Consider the following 19,220-nt stretch of genomic DNA (forward strand, 5'->3'; position numbering starts at 1 on the left):
CACAGGGAAGTTGAACTTACCGCAAAACTCCCCGGATGAGTGAACGCTGAAGGCCAGACCATTCGCGCAGCTCGTGTGCTAACACGGCTAAAGTCAAGGAGCCGAGCTAACTGTTTTCCCTGAACTCAGAAAAATGTTTGGTTCCTCAAGATCTGGAGGGGTCCGAGGGGGCCAGGACCAGTTCAACTGGGATGACGTGAAAGTCGATAAACACAGAGAAAATTATCTCGGTAAGTGTGGACAACCCGCAGCCTAAGTCCGCTATCAGCACCGACCAGATGTATGGCTACTTTCCTCTCAGCTAACTTTAGCTCAACTGAGCTAGACTTTGAAGATCACAGTTGTACCACAATATATTTAATTGGCTCTCCATTTTCTATTTAATACCTGTTGTTGTACAGTCCCTCATTACACAGTGTCCTCTCGGTCGGTTTTAGCCCCGTTTTCCTGTGCACACTCAGCAGGTCCCAGCTTTCATAGCTCCCCACACGTAGCCTCTCCGCTCTCTCAGCCCACACCGTTGTCAGCATGCCAGACAGATCTACGTAGCGACCGTCCTCAGCTGTGGCAGAAAATGTTAACACCAAACTTTGTAGGAAATGCAACTATTTTTGGACATAATGCCAAGTTTTCAGATGTTTGAGTATTGTTTATGAGGAGGCGACCTCAGCTGTGAGTGCTATCTTCCAATTCACAATATTATTAGCTGCACCTTCTTTCATGTGTTAATATCAAAGTTGCACAAAACAGAATTTGAAAAGTGCTTTTAAAGTATGATTGGCATCATTTATTTTAGTTTGCAGTTGGCTTTTAATGAAGTTACTAAAAGATTACCAACATTCTTGAAGTCCTTTCATTACATTTGCCTTCAGTTAAATGAGATTAGGCACTATATTTTCAGTCTATTTTTAGTGTTGTTTTGTTTTGTTTTGTTTTGACAAAATGTAAACAAACGACTTTTTTTTATAACCGTCATTCCTCAGACTTTAATGTGGGTTTTAAAGACATAATATTTAGGTATAAACAACATTAATATATTAATACTGATGACTGTTAAAATGAATTTGGAAACATATTATATATTATATTATACCTCCTGATCCATAAATCTAAAAATAAATAAAGATTAAGTTATTTTAAAACCATACACAATTTTTTTTTAATATTTGAACTTTTGTTCACTGTCCTATTCTAGAGATAGTCTCAGATAAACATTTCTACTAAAGAGCAACACATCTCTCCCAACCATTCTAAATTCTTCTTTCCAGGGAACTCTTTGATGGCCCCGGTAGGACGATGGCAAAAAGGCAAAGATCTAACATGGTATTCAAAAGACAAAAAAGGTGGTGCACCATTGTCACGGGCAGATGAACTTGCTGCTGTTAAGGCTGCAGAGCATGAAGCACTGATGGCTGCACTGTATGTATAACATCCTAAAGGAAATAATTGATTCACCAAGTGTGTGCCAAAAAATTGATTACTTATGTATATTTTAATTCTTCTCCATTTATAATCTAGAGGGCACAAGAATATAAAGCGGCAACCAACTGGTTTGTCCAAGGAGGTGGGTCACATTTTTGGTCATCATTTAATGTGCATGAATAATTAAATAACTTGCCTTGATGAAACATGTTGCATAACAAGACTATTCTTATCTTGTCACCAGGACCTTGTAGATGTTTGCAGGAGGGAAGAGGCCGATGGCGAGGAGAGAAATGTTGACCGAGTATCAGGCTTGGGAAGCTCCAGGTAATTCTTTTCCCCATGGATACTTCAGCTTTGGTTTTTAACAGCATAGTAAACAAATAAATAGGTTGAAGTGAACATTTTAACAACTACATCTGACTTAATTTTTCCTTATTTGATATGCAATTTCAGAAATTTGGAATAAAATATTTGGGACTTTCTCTCCATCAAGTTTATTATTTTTAGGATTATTTTTAAGTCACTAGGGTTTGATTTTCTTGGAGCACACAGCATGTGGATATGAAAAATCTGCAACACCTATCTCAGCCTTTATGACATTGACTTACCTGAGTGCTTTATATATTTATATTCTGGAGATTGTGATATCTTCAGGGTTAACTTTACAGGAATTCAAAAGTTTCATGCACTAAAATTGCAAACATTCATGAGCAGAATTAATAGGAAGGGAAATGGGTTGAATTTGCTCATGAAATGACCTCCAAATGCGTTTTCAGAGTTAATTTGTGCTATTTGATAATGGGAATTTACAGCTGCGTTAGTTTAGTTGACAAGTTTTGTTTTTGTTCCTCCTCTTGATGTTTATCAAATGCAGCAAAATATAACAGTTAATTCTTAATATTTTTTCCCATTTTCAGTGCAGGTTCAAGGAAAATGGTGCTCTCCCCAAAGGAAAAAGAAGCTGTTAAAATGGGCTTGCCTGTTTTCACAGTAAGTTGTACCCTACCCTCTGAAAAGATTAAATTGGAATGCTGTGATTGACTGTGTATGATGGATGGAAAAACATGTCTAAAAGCATCAAGTAGCAAAGTATCTTTGAAACTATAGAATTCATCTATGAATTTCTCAGTTATTGCAGATACTTAAAAGAATGCTTTCTTTGCAGCACCACAAAACAGAGAAGACAGAGCGCTCTCAGGAAACCTCAACTACAAAATCTCAGAGCACAGAAAAGGGGGATGTGGAGGAACGGTGAGTCAGCTCTATATTATAAATTTCCATGTTTCTCCACATCTAAATGATGTTTCACAAAATGTTGTCCCATATTTTTATACTCTGATTATCTGACTCTGCAGACATGAGAGCAAAAAGAAAAAGAAGGAAAAGAAGAGCAAAAAGGAGAAAAAGAAGAAGGAAAAAAAGAAGAAAAGGCAAAGAAGAGACTCATCTTCCTCTGAGTCAGATGACAACAGAAAGAGGTTGGTTCATGATGAAGTGTTTCTGATCTTGCTTGTCGGCTTAGAATGGACAAGTAACAGGAACAGTTCATACATTTTGAATTACAATTTATAGTTCCTCACTATAACTTCACAAATCTTACTAAGATAGAAAAATTGATGTATTAATCAGTGACTTTTCAAAGAATGTTTTACCATTGTCTTACAGAGCATCAATGTAATGCACAAGTAAATAAATACATATAAGACAATAATGACACAACATGCATGATTTCATATACACTCACTGGCCACATAATTAGGTACTCCTTGCTAGTACCAGGTTGGACCCTCTTTTGTTTTCAGAACTGCCTTAATTCTTCGTCACAAAGTTTCAACAAGGTATTGGAAACATCTTTGAGATTTTGGTCCATATTGACATGATAGCATCATGCAGTTGCTGCAGATTTGTCAGCTGCACAACCATGATGCAAATCTGTGGTTCCCCCACATCCCAAAGGTGCTCTATTGGATTGAGATCTGGTGACTGTGGAGGGCATTTTGGTACAGTGAAGTCATTGTCATGTTCAATAAACTAGTTTGAGATGATTTGAGCTATGTGACATGGTGCAATATCCTGCTGGAAGTAGCCATCAAAAGATGGGTACACTGTAGTCATAAAGGGATTGACATGGCCAGCAACAATGCTCAGTTAGGCTGTGATTTTTAAACGATGCTCAGTTGGTACTAAGGGGCCCAAAGTGTGCCAAGAAAATATCTCCCACACCATTACACCACGAGCACCAGCCTGAAACTGCTGATACAAGGCAGGATGGATCCATGCTTTCATGTTGTTTATGCCAAATTCTGACCCTACCATCTTTATGTCACAGCTAACATCGAGACTCATTAGACCAGGCGATGTTTTTTCCAGTCTTCTGTTGTCCAATTTTGGTGAGCTCATGTGAATTGTTCTCAGTTTCCTGTTCTTAGCTGACAGGAGTGACACCCACTGTGGTCCTCTGCTGCTGTAGCCCATCTGCTTAAAGGTTCCACATGTTGTGAGTTCATGGATTGTATTCTGCATACTGTGGTTGTAATGAGTGGTTATTTGAGTTACTGTTGCCATTTTATCATATCGAACCAGTCTGCCCATTCTCCTCCTGACCTAACCTCTGGCATCAACAAGACATTTTTGACATTTTAGTAGATCAGCAGTTTCTGACATTGTCAGACCAGCCCATCTGGTACCAACAACCACGCCACGTTCAAAGTCACTTAAATCCCCTTTCCTTCTGATGCTCAGTTCAACCCTGATCAAGTCGACTTGACCACATCTACATGCCTAAATGCACTGAGTTGCTGCCATGTGATTGGCTGATTAACTATTTGTGTTAACAAGCAATTGAACAGGTGTACCTAATAAAGTGGCAGGTGAGTGTACATCCACATACATACACATAAACCGTGCATACACACCTCTGTCTGGCATATGCTGATGTCTGTGACTGCTGTGTCTCATAGATATGACTCTTCTTCTAGGCCAGTTGTTCTGTAAAACTTCATTATTTGTGTGATATAGTATGTCTTCATAATTTGCTATGTTTCCACTATTACAGTTGAGTGAAAAGCTTTTCTCTGTCAGCACTAGAGGGCACTGATACCCTTTTCAGAGGAAACCTCCAACACGGGGCATCTTAAAGCATTACTGTTTCATGGAAGAACTCTGATAAATTTCCTTTATGTCAGTTGAGATGAACAGTGGAAGGGCATGCCACTTTTAAATGTAATATGCTTTTTAGTATGTGGTGCTGGTGTTTATAGGAAGAGCTCCTTACATGGTTATAGTGTAAAATAAGTGATATAAGTGGTTAGATAATACAAACAGAAATTTTTCAAAAGTTAGCTATATTTAGGTAGCATATTTGGACATGTTTTCTCATCTTGTCTCTTATCATTACACCTGATCTACCCATACCCTGTCACGTATTGTGGGTTTCCTTTTCTCTCCAGGCAGAGAAAGGACCACCATCATCATAATCCATCATACCATAGTCAGAGTGGAGCCAGACCCCATGACAGCCATTCAAGGGGGGGAGCAAAGGCCGAGCGACAGTCCACCTACCCCCATCACCGGCAGCAGAGGCATGACACAGACTCCTCTGACGGGGGGTCTCCTGTCCCCCGTAACCCTGTCAGCAACAAGACGGCCCCTGCTGGTGCCACACAAAGCCACAGGCGGCGCCACGACACAGACTCGGACGACTGATGTCCTTTCCAACCCCCCAAAATCAAAGACACTTAAACGTGGACCTAACGATCCACAGCAGCTCAGCTGGCCCCGAAGACCTCATTTACCCTGAATGGTCAAACACTGGATGGAGACAGGTCAATACTTTGAGACACATGCTTTCACTTCCCCACCCAATAAAGTGGTCACTCAGGTGTGGGACACTGGTGTCTTTGGTGTTATTTTGGGTTTGTTTGACAAGTAATTTAATAAATTTTGTTTAATTAAATTATCAAATGTTACACCTGATGTGCTGTAATAGGCTGCAAATTATGTTATTTGTCAAAAAAGTAGGTATGACAACATTTTACACAGCAGTCCAAAAAACTATCTTCCCCTGTGGTTGGCCTCGGTGGCTGCTATTGTTCATAAAGTCCTTAGGAATTTTACAACTGTCTTGCTGCAAGCACAAAGACCTCATCGTTACCCTCATTTTTAACTGTCAGTCATCTTTCAGCATTTCAGGTAAGCTGAAACGTTTTATGGTTGTCTAAAGTTGTTTTAGTTACAGTAATGTTTGAATCATCCAACTGGACAATTACAGTGAAAATATTTAATAAAATGACAGCCAATTCTAGCAAAAAAAAAAAAAAGTTTCTTTTAAATTTTCTCTCCAAGATCTCCCTAATACCTTCGTTGTCTTTGCACATCTTCTGTCCCACTGTGCCTTTTGCACTTCTCAGCAGCTCAGGTCCTTTTTTCTCAATTGTGCCATCGCTCCTTAATCTCTCACTTTCCTAGGTTAGCTCCCTGACTGATGTGATACCACTGGAATGCTCTCCATTGGCCATAATAGAGTGTAGTGTTTGCAATTGCCTTGAATTGGTCTGAAAGGGGGTATTCTGCTAGCAAGCACCTAGTGGGTGCACTAAAAAAGAGCAAGGCATTCATAAAGCAGAGTGCAAAAAACCAGGCTGGTCCTTTTATATGATCAAGTACCGTTAGACTGCCACACACAAACCAAGCTGATGGAGCAGCAGGGGAGGAGGCCATACAAAGCAGCCCTATGAGGGACCTAAACCTCAGACTCCCTCCTTTTTCACCACCATCACACTCTTCTGTCATGTTTTACAGGCTCGGCTGCATTAACCCTAGCAGCCTAATCAACCTGCAGGAATGCTGTCCTGGATTGCCACCCCTAAACAATGTGAACCAGGGTGTGCTCTCCACATTACTGCTTCAACCCAAGCTTTAAGTGCTTTACTCAGCTCAGGACGACACATTACTCTATAGGTCAAAGGGTTGCTATGATACTGATTTTAAGGTCTTTTGTAAAATTTTAGTATTTTATCAGTGGACTTTCTGTCTTTTAAATAAACCCTGCATGCTAAGACATGGCAGCTTTATTAAATTAACATTGGTGTCTTCTAAATGAGTATTTTATAAAGAAACTTAATAGTTCACTACATTTTAGAGTGAATTTAGAGAACAGATTCGCCTGTCGCCATTTTTGCAGTAATGTCATCTGGTTGAACTGTTCTTCCTGATACTGTTGGAATGCACTCATCTCAAACTACATTACAGTAACTTATTCCTTATTGTCCTTTTTGCTAAAGCTGCTCATGGTTTTACAATTAAAAAGGTTTTTAAGTTTGAAACTGCATATAGGAAGAAGAACAATGCGTCCGTAAGACATGACTGCCCTTCCCGTGGGGTTTTAGCCTACCTGGGAAACTATTTTTTGTTCATTTTCTCCAAAATATAGAAATTTAGCATTTCTTTATACAATGTACATCAGAAATAGTTAATTTAGTTGATTCACCATGTCTCCAAACATGCAGGGCTCTTTTAAAATGCCAGATAGCCTTATGCTTGAACTGCCAATGTATTATCCCTGAGCTCAAAGAGATGTTATCTAACTGAACTTAGCACAGAAAATATGGAAATTTGTGTTTGATGGTGTCTTTGTTGTATCAGTGCTTCTCTGCAATAAACCTTATAGCATTGGAAAACCTGTTTATTTCGCTTTTAAATGGTGCCACATTTAAAAGGGATAAGCACCTGTGGGATGAGCAGCAGAGCGGAGTATGTGGGTTGAGCCCATGAAAAATTTCCCAATCTCTGCCAATGCCAAACATTTTATTCTGCCATTGACTCTTGTTTGGTGTTGATAAGATGATTGAAGTCTGAAGAAACAAGACAAATTGCCAGTTTAACAATTTATTCATTTAACAGACAGGAGCTTCAGTAGCGTGTGGAAGAACCAGAGACATCCACAACAGCTTGGCACCTCCTCCCCATGCTGGTCACCAGCCTGGTCACACACTGATGTGGAATGGCATTCCATTCTTCAGCCAGCATTTGTTGCAGCTCAGCCTATGTGGTTGTGTTTGTCACTCTGGCACCAACAGCATGCCCAAGCTGATCCCACAAGTGTTCAATTGGGTTGAGGTCAGGACTGCTGGCAGGCCATTCCATCCTCTTCACTCTCAAATGTTAGTTTTTGATAAACCCTCTGTGAGGGCGAGTGTTATCTTGGAGGATAGAGTTCAGTCTCAGACTGTGGAAATATAGGATCGCTGCTGGTCACAGAATCCAAACTCGATGTCTCTGCATAGATTGTCTCCAATGATGACGAGCCTAATTTTTCCAGTGAAGGAGATGCCGCCCCACACCATCACACAGCCTCCACCAGAGGTGTTACTCTATCGGTGCAGCAATCAGCAAAGCTTCTTTGTGACTTTTCCACATTTTGACCCTGCAATCCACTTGCCGTAGGCAAAATCTGGACTAATCGCTGAACATAACGTTCCTTCACATGTTCAGGTTCCAGTGAACATGTTGCTGACATGAGCGTGAATGGGTCTGATGGTGAGGGGCAGTCATGGCAGGCCCTCTGGCAGCCCTGAGAACAGAGATTGACTGCATGCAGTCAGCCCTTACAATGTGACGCTAAAAGGGAAATGAACAGGCTTCCTAATGATGTAAGATTTTCACCAAGAAGCAAAGGAATAATCTACAAAACACAAATTTCCTCACTTTTCGTGCTAAATTTTGTTTTTGTTCCAGCAGAAGAAAATTTTAATTTTCAGTTACATTAAGTTGAGAAGTTAAAAAGTTTTAAAATTGGCAAACATGGACAGGAAAAAGTGGTGGAAAGGGTTCAAAAAAGGCAAAATAGTTAAAAAAAAAAAAAAAGCAAAATGGGGTTTAATGGGCAAAAACTGGCTGAAAGTGGAAAGATTCCTTGCTGTTGGGGCTAATGCATTACAAAGCAATGCACTAGCGTACTGCAATTACTTCTTGTTGCTTTTGTTATCTTAGGAGAGGGGATTTAGAAGAGGGCATATTCTTAAGCCTTGGTTTTCAACTGGAGGGCACAAAAGCGGGACACAAAGCCCTTTTCAGTGGGTTTCAAATGTCACAAAAAATATGTGCCAAAAAGTCTATGAAGTGCTTTTATTTTGAAGAAAATCTGTTTATATCGCATTTTGGTTCCATCTGAGGTCTAAACTGCCTCATTCTTTGCTATAAAAACTTAAGACTGAAATGTTAAGATATGTGGGCCATGATTTGTTGTTCAGGAGGTGATCAGGAGGATGGGTCCTGACACTAGACCAGTTGAGAACCACTGCTCTAGAGAAACAGATATATATGGGTATAGTCCAAATACCCATGTAAACCCTGCACTACACTACTACGTCAAAATGTGATTTATTCACAGTTAAGCAAGTTTCAAATCTTATTCAGCAATTTTATTACATGGTAAAACAATTTAAAAAATCACTGCAGTCGTTGTTTATTTTGATTCTTTAATTACATCAATTTCCCTTACAAAACAGAAACTTTAAATAGAAAACAGACATTGTAAAGATCAACAGTTTTTAAATATCAAGGCAGTTTGACCCAGTTATTAAATGTATCTATAAGACATCTTCCGAGCAGTAGAAAAACACCTAAACCTTGCATGAAAATATATGGCATCATGTCTTGTATTAAAAGCCAAATGTCTGACCTTATATGCCCTTATGGAGAAAATATTGGCACCCTGTTAAACATTTAGCTGGCATTTTACTTGTACCACGATAAAAATAAGCTATTATACCATAGAAAATGCATGGCCTGCTAGTAAAAGCATTTGGTGAAGACAATACAGCTAATTTAGTGTTAAACTCTCAATAAAACAACCCAACACACATTTAGGTTACATGGATATGAAATGAGTTGTCAGTAGTGGGTAGTAGTTTCAGTGCAAACTGATGATATAAACACTCAGTTAATATGCATTTCCTTAAAGACTACTTATCATTTTAATAATTTCAAAGGCAATGTTGGATAAACCTGAGTCTTGTAAATATAAAAATACAAAGCTGACTCACCTTTAAATCACCTATAAAACTGATAGATATAAAATGATTGCATCATAACATAATGTACCTCAAAGGCTAGTTACATGTTCAAAGACAGGTTCTTGAAGTGCAGTTAATAAAAAAAAGGTCATACCAGTGTTAACATAATAGTAATTTGGCTTAGCAGTACATGTTGTCACTGTTTAAAGTAACCACAGTAGTTGCAAACAGTACATCAGTGTTCAGTTCATTTTTTTAACTTTAAAGCCCTGCATAATAAATGCTCACGTTGCATTGACATCCTGAATCTGAAATGTGCTGGTAATATTTAATCCCATCCTCCATTTTCATATTCAATGCACATATGGCTGCCTGACAGCCAGAAAGAGAGATAACCACTGTATGATTTGTCAGAGTGCAAAAAGCCACCCATTACCGAATATATTTGTATTTACATAAAAAATACATTTACAAGACTAGAACAGCCCAACCTCTGCCCTTTGTTGGCGAAAGACTAAATTACGAGCAGAGGTGTGGGTAATTTTTAGATAGCATGCAATTATTTTTGTCTTAGCTGATGGGACAACCAATCTAGTCCTTCGTAGAGACCATCCCCAGAAGTGGCACAAGTTGCCTGGATGTACCATTTTCTTTGTTTTAGAGTGTGAAGTCCCATCTTGTCTGTGAGTTCAGCAGGATTCATGGCATTTGGGAGGTCCTGTAAACAAAGAGAAAATAAGACTGACTTGATAAATTCATCACATTTTAACATAAAATGTAAGTGATTGTACAGAGATTGTGTATTAGGAGCTGATACAGTAAACACTCAAGTATTTGTTTTGAACTTAAGTACTTCCCTACTATCCCTGATCTAATGTTTAACCCCTTGTAAGCTGATTTTCCACAGTTACTGCAGCTCTGTAATAATTTCAAATATTTAACCATTCCAGAAGTGAATTGGAACTATATGTAGTTAGGACCAACATAGACACTTTTAAAGTGTTAAATTTAACTCTGTATGAGTTTAATTAACCCTATTTTTCTATTTTACTTCATTATAGAGGTGTGACTTTACCTGAACAACCTGGTTGCAGATCTATTCTCTTGTTGTTCTTGCCAATAAAAAAAGTTCATATTAAACTCCTCAGTAGCTCCTCAGTAGTACTTAAGTAAACTTAAATATTTTTTATTTTACTTGAGTAGATTTATAGATCAGTAGTTTTACTTTTGGCTAAGTAAGTTGTAACCAGAGTAACTGTACTTTTACTTGAGTATAACAGCTGTGCTCTTTTTCCACCTTTGTTTACTCCAAATGGTTCCACTCTATAAACCTGGAGTGTGTGTTCAAGAGTTGACCATAAATGAACACATATATAACTTAACATAAGATCATAATCAATAGGCATGTCTGGAGATACAATCAATCTTATCCACTACTGTGGATTTAGTTCTAATTAAATGCAGACGAACTGCTGGGGCTGTCAGAAACAGGAGCTCATCCAGCACTTTAAAATAAAAGAATTTACTGAAATGTTTGGCAAAAAAATTGTTCAGATTACAAATAGAAATAATAACAATTCTTTATTTGTTGTGTACATTTCAGGCTTATTTTAATCACTTTATAAGTTATGAACAGTCAGAGGAGAACAATTTATCTCTTGTAAACCAGCATATCACTGTCTGACACTTAAAATCAGCCTACATTAATAATAACACCTGAAACTGGTGGATCACAGCCACTCTCCTCTCAGTCTGGAGCAGTTTTAGGCTGGCCTTCTGTTTCTGTGCTGCTTCTTTAAATAGCCAAAGCATGTGTTTATGTCCTCATTTTAAGAGCTGACCGTATTTTTAAAAATCCAAATATAAAGAATATTGATGAAATCATAATCTGAACGTAAAGAATTATGATATTATCACATGCCAGTTATTTATCACAGATGTATAAATGAAATACTATAACAGCAGGAGCATGGTTGACTGCAGCAGTGATTTTCTTTCACATGAAGTGTTTCACTTCATTGTCACAATAACTACAAATATATAATTTTCCTATACTTCTCTGACATGGAGGCTAAAATCATGATAAAGGGAGCAGATATTTTGCCATATTATGTGGCTCCATGTCGTAAACTCTAAAGGTGTGGCCAGGGTTGTTATCTAAAAGATGACTGTTTTCAGCCGCCATACTTATCAACAACAGCTCAGCTGAATGCTGTTATTGGCGAGATATGCACATTTCATAAATCACACATGTACCTTGTCATAGGATGATTTCTACACCCAAATCTGCGCTGGTTTCTATTAGGGCTGGGAAATTAATCGCAAATTAGATTAAATCGCAATATGGTCTGCTGCAATTTTCAAATCGCAGACAGTGCAATATTTTTTTAACCTGAAATGTGGCAAAATACCAATTTGAAACAATTTTTTTTGCATCACAAATTTCATGCTCCACACATTGTGCAAATATACAAGTGTCTTTTTTCAAAATATTTTAGTAATATCCTACTTTTTCTGTTTGTTTATATGATTTTCATGATCAAAATGAGAATAACAAAAATATGTATCATCCCTTTAGTATAGCAATCTATATTTTTATTGCTATACGAGCCAAAATCACATTTTTTTTTCAAATCTTCAGTTTAATTTATCTAGTATTGCATGGTTTATAGTTTAGAATGACTTATTGCTTATGTTTGTTGAATATTACATAAGATACTGAACCTTAAAGTAATTGCATATTAAATTGCAATCGCAATATTAGGGGGAAAAAAATCACAATTAGATTATTTTCTCAAATCGTTCAGCCCTAGTTTCTATGCAAGTTTGATAAATGAGGGCCAGTGTGATTACTCGTATTGACTGCCCATCTTTAGTATGACTTACCTGTTTGTTGGCAAATACTAAAAGAAGGGCATCACGTAGCTCATCCTCTGCCAACATTCTCATAAGCTCTTCACGAGCCTCTGCGATTCGCTCTCGGTCATTGCTGTCCACAACAAAGATGAGACCTGAAATAAGTGCAAACAAAGAGCAAGTGAGTGTGTTTTAGTGCATTGCTTCTCTTTTTTTTTTTTTAAAGGAAAGGCACTCAAGGAAATATCATAAAAAGCCAGGCAGAGGATTTTTACATTACTGACTGTACCTTGTGTGTTCTGGAAGTAATGTCGCCAAAGTGGTCGAATTTTGTCTTGCCCACCAACATCCCATACTGTGAAGCTGATGTTCTTGTACTCTACTGTCTCGACATTAAAACCTAAAGGAAAAATAGAGCATAAGCACATGGAAGATCCCAAAACTATATTACAAATGCAGTCTGCTTTCTAAGACAAGTATTTCTGTACGATATCTAAAATACAGAACAGCCATGCAAGAGCTCAGATAACAATTATTTCTCCATGTCTGCCTTACCAATTGTGGGAATTGTGGTCACAATCTCTCCCAGTTTAAGCTTGTACAATATTGTCGTCTTTCCAGCTGCATCCAAGCCCACCATGAGGATCCTCATGTCCTTCTTAATATTGAAGAACATAGATAAAAGGCTCCCCATTGTAGCTTGTGACGGTACCTACCGTGGCAACTAAAGACGAACCAAAATAATTAAAAAATCACCTGAAAACAGAAAAAAACATCAGCATTAGAAATCAGAGCAAGATTAAAGTGTGTGGCCTTGAATATGTTTAGAGGGGAAAATAGAAAATAAATCTTAACTGTTTCATAACTCATGAGTAATATATGAGGCAAAATAAAACTTTTCTAACTTATGGAAAATGATGCACATCTTATTCTTCTGTTATGTAATTTAAACTTGAATCTCTTGCATTTTAGAGTTTCACTTGGCAAGGAGGTTTCTTGAAGCTAAAATATCCAAAAAGGTAGCATGTTTATACTTGGTTAGTAAAGTCCCTTGAGGACATCAGCTACAGTTTATTTCCTCACTAAATTAAATTGTGGAGGACTAAAATATCATGACACCCTTTAAAGCAACCAGTCGCTTAACATTTCCAAGCAGGATGGGATTTTATGGGGACACTGCATAAATATTTTAGTTACGGATGCACCATAGTATCTGGCAAGATCTCTGTATTTGCACATTTCTGCTGGTTTTTACACCTGTTATTTTGGCTACAAAAATCTGCCTGGATCAGCTGTAAATATAGATGAGGTACAACTACGCGGATTTTTAGGCTTGACCAACACATCTACTCTTTTTCTTTATTCATCATCATTGTTTCTTACCCTTTAACGTGTTTTAAGGATTGAAATTTGTGAAGTTGTCAATCCTTAAATGTTAAAAAGTGTTTCTTGGGGACTGAGGTGTTAGGGCTAAACTACATTCAAATATCGGCATCGGCTAAAACGCTAGCCTATATCGTGTATCCCTACCTTAGGTACTACATTTGAGATACTTGTATACACAACCAGTTTATATTGGATTTATAGAACAGTGGCTCTGGTGGGTTGGGACCAAAAGTAGGTCATGGAGCCCTTTGTAGTGCATCAAGTATTGGGGCTTTTCCACTTTGACTTTTAGCCATGCCAATCCAAAACCAAGCCATGCTTATTTAATCCATCACTAGTGGCCCAAGCGACTCTGCCCTGCATCCAAGCGTGCTGTGGTGACGTCACAGCGGTTCGTCATCATTTGGGGACACCTTGCATATATGTTAAGTAGCAACCATTGCACTGAACCAAAGTACCAGCCAGTTACCAACAGACGAAGAAACGTTGAAGTAGAAACACTGAGTGCTTCCTCTTCTTCCGACAGGACAAAACAATGCTCACTGAAGCGCAGCTATTTCATGTCATCATCATTAGATGGGCCCTCAAATAGGTAGTTTGTTGTGGTGGAAAAGCAAACCAATTGCCATGCTGGGCTGCCATGTCAAGTCAAACCAAGTAGACCTAAGGCGCTCAGTGTAATGGAGAAGCTCCATATGTGTTCCTGGAAGCAACAGTTTCATCAAAAAATTCCACCTGGTCAAAAATCGCATACATTTGGGTTGCAATTTCTTAATGAAGTTAGATGGGTCCTACAGCTGGACCAGTTGAGAACCACTGATTTAGAGGACCTTAGATTTCCTGTACCCCTTTACAAGAACACTAAGCCTGTTGAACTGTGGGTGTAAAAATACTCCTGATGTAAAATATGTGGTACAGTAGCACGGACATGCATTCTGACAAACTGAAATCTCTGCCCAACAAATACATAAAAGGTTAATTCATCTTTTTAAAAATTTAATGAAATCAGAATTTAACACAGATATGTCAATCCAGAGTTAGTGATTTTCTCAGTATCAGAAATAGCGTAGAAGGGAAAAGGAAATGTCTTTTCGTATGTTCCGAATTTCCAGCTATTTCCGCCAAGTCAGGATAGTCACAGATTGACATATCGACGGATTTGACAAATATTGGAGCAAGTTCTAAAGGGATCAGGGAGACTCGATGCCAGTGTAATGTGATTTAACGTAGAGATTGCTAAGGTGAACAAGCGAGAATGTGGTTATAAGTCGTCAGTATAACATCCTAAATATTATTCTCAAGTTACAAGGGATGTTAGGTCCTCAGTATTAAACAATAATTATATATTATATATTAATATATAGTATTATCTCCTGGAGGTTTCAACAGGGTACTCTGGCACCTGGCAATGTGTAATGCTAGAAGTTTCCTAAGGTTAACGTCAGAAAGCAAACAACTTTAATAATGCCAATTCGCAATAATATTGTCGGTCCAACCGGTTTGGAAATATAATGTTTTTGAAACGCTTTATATCGGAATCTTAAATTTCTAAATAACTCCAAACGGCAAATGTAAGCATACGAGTTAAAATGCGGAAATAGTGGAGGTAGCTCAAACAACAACTTAGCCAACTAGCTCTAAACAGCGACATAGCAGTTTTTCCTACACTTTTCATACAACCCAAGCCGCTGTAAACAAGACGATTTTACTCGGGAACAAACGAGAAAAGGGCAGTCAATCACTTTAAATAAAAGCTAGTCTGACCAACTTACAAAGTTGATTTTTCTTCCTTCTTCAAGGCGTTTCCTTCCTCGAGATGGAAAATGGCGATTTGACACGTCAGGGGAGCTGAGCACTTCCGTAAGTCTCCGGCTGTGGATGCTGCCTCTTGTGGCTCAGAGGAGCTGACGTACTGGGTAAATTGGCTTATGTGTGTTTTTTTTTACACCCATCGTTGGTACTTATTAACAATGTATAAATAATTAAAGCCCGAGCACCGAGTGGTGCGAGGACCTAATTGTATTTGCTAGGATTATTTTTCTCAGAGCCACCAACTCTCAGGCCATCAGCGTGAGAGTCACGCAAATGACGCTTAACTTACTTAACTTTTCAGAAAAGTTATTCGGGGTTTTCTCATTAGTCGAAAAGTATGGCCATGGCGAGCTCTCAAATTTGCATGTGTCTCCGGTAAACAGGAAGTAGTTTATAACTCAGCCGTGCATTGTCCGATTGGACTTATATTGCTCAGGTATATTGACGGTCACGGCCTGCACCCATTCATATGGTCAGATATTTTACAGATCAAAGCGCCACCTAGTGGTGACATGAAATGTCAAGGTCTATGGTGCAAGCGACAGTTAAAAAAAACTATCCAAGATATCCACTTCAAATTTGTGTCAGGAAGGGCTAAAGAAGTGGATTTAGCTTTGTGAAAAATAAAAAGACTTTTCGTCAGAGGGCATGGCCTCGGCGGGGCGACAAAGTCAAGAGTCGACATTTTGTCTCGCCAAAAATGTTTAAACAGTCATAACTCTAGTATAAATGGTTATAAATAAGAACAATTTCATGTTCTTGATAACAGTCCAGGCCAGAGCACATCATGCTGGAAATTTTGAAAAATTGTACAGCGCCACCCTCCGGCAACAGGAAGTCATTACTCCTGAATTTCACGTCGCGGTACCTACATGGTTGAGCAAATCATTCTGAAAATCAGGTGTTATCTTGAAGGAAAAGAAATCTGAATTCATAGTCAATAATCTGATAATCTTTACAAAATATTTCATACACAAATGTCGCTATGCCCCCACCCCGTGGCCTGGTTTAAAAAATGACTTATTTTTGTTTAAACAGTGCCTAAAGGAAGTTGATAACCCCCAGGCAAATAAACTATACACTGCTATGGAAAATTTTGATTTATCCTGACCCCTTGTAATTTTGTTTTCTTTTAGTTTTGTTGTTGGTATTTCATTTATTTATCAAATTTTATTTCTCATTTTCTCCTTGCTCCTCATTCCAAAATTTCAAGCTACAGTTTTGTACTACAATTTAGAAAATTGTATCTAGGAGGTGTGATAATTCTTTAATTCCGATGTTGGAAAGTTACATATGAGTATGTTTTTCTTGTTTACTGTACTCACATTATACAATGTTCTACATTTTGTATAATACCCTGATTGTTCAATAAAAACAAACAAACAAACAAACAAACAAACAAACAAAAAAAAAAGAAAATCACTCAGGCAGTTCCCAAGGAGTTGGCCTTACACATATGGTCTAATGTCTACGTTAAAAGGCGTGGCCATGGTGATTTTTTGTTCACCATGAAACAGGAAGTAAATTTTTCAAATGGTTATAAAACATCCAGAGCAATGAAACTTGAAAAAAAAAAAAAAAAAAAAAAAAAAAATCTCATTGGCATTCCGAGATGATTGATGTTCATTTTGTAGGTGGGCGTGGCCTATTGGTTCAATGGCCCCCCAAGAACATTTCAAAAATTCAGCCTCCCCAGCAGGTTTAACTTAGGATTTCAAGTATGTGTGAGCAGATGTGTCAGGATGCAAAAAAAAAAAAAAAAAAAATCCTATTGGACCCATATCGTAAGTCAAACAGGAAGTCGGCCATTTTGATTTTTTTTTGGTAAAACGAGGCATATTTTAGGGGTTGTATTTGAACGTACCCATCCTAGGGCATTAATCCAAACTACTTGATCTTTGGTGTAGAGCAAGAAGAGATGTCTTAGGTCAAAAGTTATTTGGGGAATTTCTCATTAGTTGAAAGGTGTGGCCATGGTGGCCCCTTAAATCGAAATGCCTCATCATGTGATAAAAGTGGCAGGTGCTCATGAAAAAAAAAAAAAAACATTTATTACAAGATTGGCCACATCCTGCTGAAATTAGCCCAGGGATATCCCTCAAGGTTGGTGTTACTTAAAATTGGGGGGGGGGGGGGGCAAAAATCTGCTTATTGCAGACATCACAATTTTCAGAATTCCTCTTGGGGAATTCATCCAAACAACTTCATGTTCAGGATATTGTAAGACGACATGTCATAGTTCAAATGTTCATTGGGATTTTTTCATTACCAAAAGGGGCATAGCCATGGTGAATTTGTCTTTGTCATGAAAAGGAAGTAGAATTATCCTGGGCTTGGAAAACTTGTGAAGTCGTGAAACCTGGCACAAAAAATCACAGTGGGAAGTTCAGATGACTGCCCTTTGTATTTTGGGTGGGCATAGAATACTGGCTCATTGGCGCCCACTACAATATTTCAAAAAATCAGCCCCTGCCCTGCATATTACTTAGGCGTTTGAAAATGCTTAAGCATATCTGTCATCTCCTGACCTTTTAAGAAGCCTCTTAGACCCAAATTGTAAAACAAAAGCAAGTCTATTTTTGTCATTTGTCATGTTGAAATGTTCAAAACTCAGTCCTCTCTTTATGGCACCAAAATTAAGGCTATGCTGCCATCTTTTAATGATACACAGTATTGCAACACACTTACGGACAGGGTCCAAACAGCAAACAACAAATTACCAAGTATACTTCTGTCTGTTTATCCATGAATATAAGGTAAACTGCCAAACTGAGATAAGATATAAAAGCACTGAATAAAATAATGAAACAAACTTGTACACATCTGTACCTCTGTATTTTATGCATCTATATCCGTTTATTTTGACACATCTGTCACCATGGCAAAACATTAAAAGTCATGAAAAAAAAGGTGGGGGTAACTAAAAGAATGGAAAAAATATCTTAAAAAATGCAGTATTTAGAGCTACTGGATTGTTAAAACAAAGGTCAAAACCTTCAGTGACCCACTAGATGGCAGCAAAGACCACATTTCTGTAACTGTGCCTGATGCTGTGAAGGGTCAAAATGATGGGAAGACATTGGAGTATCACTTACAAGTGGATTTTTTTTTTGACTGTGACAACCTTTAATAAATTAAAAAAACTTCAAACTTAGGATGAAATTTATTGTTCTAATTGGGGAATGGGATTTTTGCTTGGTCTGGTTGTCTGCTGTTTACTCCTTGAGTTTTGATCCTAGAGTGACAAGAAGGATACTGTTGGAATCTGAGGAGCCTCGGCTTGTGTCGCAGGCATGAAGTATAAAGTACTGAGGGTGCTTGGTTTGCAGTAAAGTACTGTTTGTATCAGTTTGTCCATAAATACATGGTGAAAAAAACTGAGAGGAGATATCAAAGCATTGAAGATAATAATGAAACAAACTTGTACATATCTGTATCTCTCTATTTTCTCCTCTAACTTACACACTGATGATTGCAACACTCTGAAAACAGTTAATGCTTTTAGCCACTCAGTCATTTTTCTCCTGTGGAGTGACGTGAACAAGAGGAAGAGGGAGTGGGGCTGCAAGCATGCAAAAGAGAAAGAGAGAGAGCAACTGAGCCAAGCAGAGCAGAAAGAGGAGCTCTAAAGTTGACAATCCAGTGATTTGTTCATTTTTTGGAGTTGCATTCAAAATTTTCAGGGCTCATACTTCATGCTCATTTGGTTTTACTGCCAAAGTAATG

The 19,220-nt window shown here is 38.1% G+C and overlaps 2 protein-coding genes across 3 annotated transcripts; one reads left to right on the top strand and one right to left on the bottom strand.

Annotated features, from left to right (window-relative positions):
- The first annotated feature begins 98 nt into the window (after positions 1-98).
- c13h1orf35 (chromosome 13 C1orf35 homolog) lies at positions 99-6,506 on the top strand. 2 transcript variants are annotated; one of them, XM_041802925.1, is made up of 8 exons: positions 99-230; positions 1,269-1,419; positions 1,519-1,564; positions 1,667-1,749; positions 2,343-2,415; positions 2,591-2,676; positions 2,781-2,903; positions 4,875-6,506. In XM_041802925.1, the coding sequence occupies exons 1-8, from the start codon at positions 134-136 to the stop codon at positions 5,128-5,130; spliced, it is 915 nt and encodes a 304-aa protein (XP_041658859.1). In that variant the 5' UTR covers positions 99-133; the 3' UTR covers positions 5,131-6,506. The 2 variants fall into 2 exon arrangements, with proteins under 2 accessions (XP_041658859.1, XP_041658860.1); XM_041802926.1 differs by lacking the exon at positions 99-230 and adding an exon at positions 390-672.
- Positions 6,507-8,869: 2,363 nt separating this feature from the next.
- Positions 8,870-15,566, bottom strand: arf1 (ADP-ribosylation factor 1). Its single transcript, XM_041803314.1, has 5 exons — positions 15,455-15,566; positions 12,852-13,052; positions 12,586-12,696; positions 12,327-12,451; positions 8,870-10,158 (listed from the first exon to the last, which is right to left on the bottom strand). The coding sequence occupies exons 2-5, from the start codon at positions 12,988-12,990 to the stop codon at positions 10,000-10,002; spliced, it is 534 nt and encodes a 177-aa protein (XP_041659248.1). The 5' UTR covers positions 12,991-13,052; positions 15,455-15,566; the 3' UTR covers positions 8,870-9,999.
- Positions 15,567-19,220: the final 3,654 nt, after the last annotated feature.

The sequence above is a fragment of the Cheilinus undulatus genome, linkage group 13, assembly GCF_018320785.1.
Source record: "Cheilinus undulatus linkage group 13, ASM1832078v1, whole genome shotgun sequence".
NCBI classification, from domain to species: domain Eukaryota; kingdom Metazoa; phylum Chordata; class Actinopteri; order Labriformes; family Labridae; genus Cheilinus; species Cheilinus undulatus.

Coding starts and splice junctions, on each gene's coding strand:
- arf1 (XM_041803314.1), bottom strand. CDS start 12,990: ATGGGGAGCCTTTTATCTATGTTCTTCAATATTAAGAAGGACATGAGG. Junction 12,452..12,585: donor TTACTTCCAGAACACACAAG/GTACAGTCAGTA, acceptor CACTTATTTCAG/GTCTCATCTTTGTTGTGGAC. Junction 10,159..12,326: donor TAGTATTTGCCAACAAACAG/GTAAGTCATACT, acceptor CTTTGTTTACAG/GACCTCCCAAATGCCATGAA.
- c13h1orf35 (XM_041802925.1), top strand. CDS start 134: ATGTTTGGTTCCTCAAGATCTGGAGGGGTCCGAGGGGGCCAGGACCAG. Junction 231..1,268: donor ACACAGAGAAAATTATCTCG/GTAAGTGTGGAC, acceptor TCTTCTTTCCAG/GGAACTCTTTGATGGCCCCG. Junction 1,565..1,666: donor CAACTGGTTTGTCCAAGGAG/GTGGGTCACATT, acceptor TCTTGTCACCAG/GACCTTGTAGATGTTTGCAG.